Source organism: Euprymna scolopes, chromosome 9, assembly GCF_053919585.1.
Source record: "Euprymna scolopes isolate OS-2025 chromosome 9, ASM5391958v1, whole genome shotgun sequence".
Classification (NCBI taxonomy): domain Eukaryota; kingdom Metazoa; phylum Mollusca; class Cephalopoda; order Sepiida; family Sepiolidae; genus Euprymna; species Euprymna scolopes.
This window is the reverse complement of record NC_136490.1, coordinates 83,277,373-83,279,129: the sequence shown is the minus strand read 5'-3', so window position 1 is coordinate 83,279,129 and position 1,757 is coordinate 83,277,373. Positions and strand designations below refer to the sequence as shown.

The following is a 1,757-nucleotide window of genomic DNA, read 5'->3' as shown; positions in this document are numbered from 1 at the left end:
GCCCATGGGCGGGGTCGAAGCCCAGCCCCACGCACATGTTATAGAAGCCGTATGCGCAGTTCAAGCCAGAGACAGAGCTATAACCCTAACGAATGCTGGTACCACCAATGTTTCGGGGACCAAACCCGCAAGTGTCAACCTCCCTGCACGCATCAAAGGACACAGGGAAACGAATAAACCAGCAGGCAACGGCGACAACCCCTGCTGGTACACACATGCACAGTCGTCTTTTTTATATGGGGGACCATAACAACAGCCTAAGATTCTTCACCGGCGCAGCCATCAGCATTATACCACCCACCAACAAGTCAACCCTAAGACCCACCCCATTTCAACTTCGGGTAGCAAACGGTTCCATTATAGAAACCTATAGGAACCAGGAATTAACACTGAACATTAACCTCAGGCGTGACTTCAAGTGGTCGTTTACCATGGCAAATGTCAAGACTCCCTTGCTCGATGCTGATTTCCTGACACACTACAACTTGACTGTCCACATGAAAACGAGGACCCTATCCGACAACACCACATCTCTTAAAGTTACAGGGACCCCATCAAGCTGGAACTCAACCGGGATTAGCATAGCAACACAACACAGCCCACGCTATGTGGAAATCCTGCGCTGGTACAAGGACATCACTCAGCCTATTAAGCCTACCAATACGGGAGAACATCAGACCCAGCACCACATAAAGACCACTGGACAACCCGCATTCACACGGCCATGATGACTTCCCCCACACAAGTTGGCATACGCCAAGAAGGCTTTCGAAGAGATGTTGGTGGACAACACCATCCGTCCCTCAGACAGTCCATATGCATCGCCACTACATTTGGTACCCAAACCTGATGGGGAGTTCAGAGTCTGTGTGGACTACCGAAAACGCGTCCACGGTGCCCGACCGGCATCTAGTTCCACACATACACGACTTTGCATCAGGCCTGCAGGGGGCTCGTATCTTTTCAAAGATCGACCTGACCAAGGCAGTTGCCCTGGAGGACATTCATAAGACAGCCAATACAACCCCTTTTGGAATGTTCGAATTCTTTAAAATGCCCTTTGGACTACATAATGCAGCCCAGACTTTCCAAAGACTTATGGACGAAGTTCTTCATGGCCTGCCATACGTTTATGCCTACATAGACGACATCTTGGTGGCCAGCAGAGATGTAGATTCCCATGCAAAACACCTGGAAGAAGTGTTTCGCCATCTGAAACATTACGGGCTCCGAATCAACCCAGACAAGTGCGAATTTGGAGCACAGCACATAGACTTCCTCGGACATCATACAGATGCTCATGGGATCACTCCACTTCTGGCTAAAATAGAGGCGATACAGGATCTTCCCATGCCGACATCCATAAAACAACTACAGCGTTTTTTGGGCATGGTAAACTTTTACCGCAGATTTATTCCCGGATGTTCAAGCCTCTTCACCCCCCTAACAAATCTCCTCCAGAGAAAAAACAAATCCATCACTCTGGACGGGGACCAAGAAAAGGCTTTTAACGCATCAAAAACTGCTTTAGCTAACTTCACAAAGTTGGCACACCTGAACGAGTACACCTGGATGCACATATACCTCACTACAGATGCGTCAGATACCAGAGTGGGAGCTGTCATGGAACAGAAGAGTGAAGACCAACGCAAATCTATAGCCTTTTTCTCCGCTAAACATTCACCGGCTCAGTCGAGATATAGCACCTTCTCCAAAGAGCTTCTAGCAATCTACCTCGCTATCAAGCACTTCCGCCA

General features: G+C 48.8%; 1 protein-coding gene across 1 annotated transcript; it reads left to right on the top strand.

The window, feature by feature from the left end:
• The first annotated feature begins 236 nt into the window (after window positions 1–236).
• On the top strand, window positions 237–728 carry LOC145284612 (uncharacterized). The gene has a single exon (XM_080133521.1). The coding sequence runs from the start codon at window positions 237–239 to the stop codon at window positions 726–728; it is 492 nt and encodes a 163-aa protein (XP_079989647.1).
• The last annotated feature ends 1,029 nt before the right edge of the window (window positions 729–1,757 follow it).

Coding starts and splice junctions, on each gene's coding strand:
- LOC145284612 (XM_080133521.1), top strand. CDS start 237: ATGGGGGACCATAACAACAGCCTAAGATTCTTCACCGGCGCAGCCATC.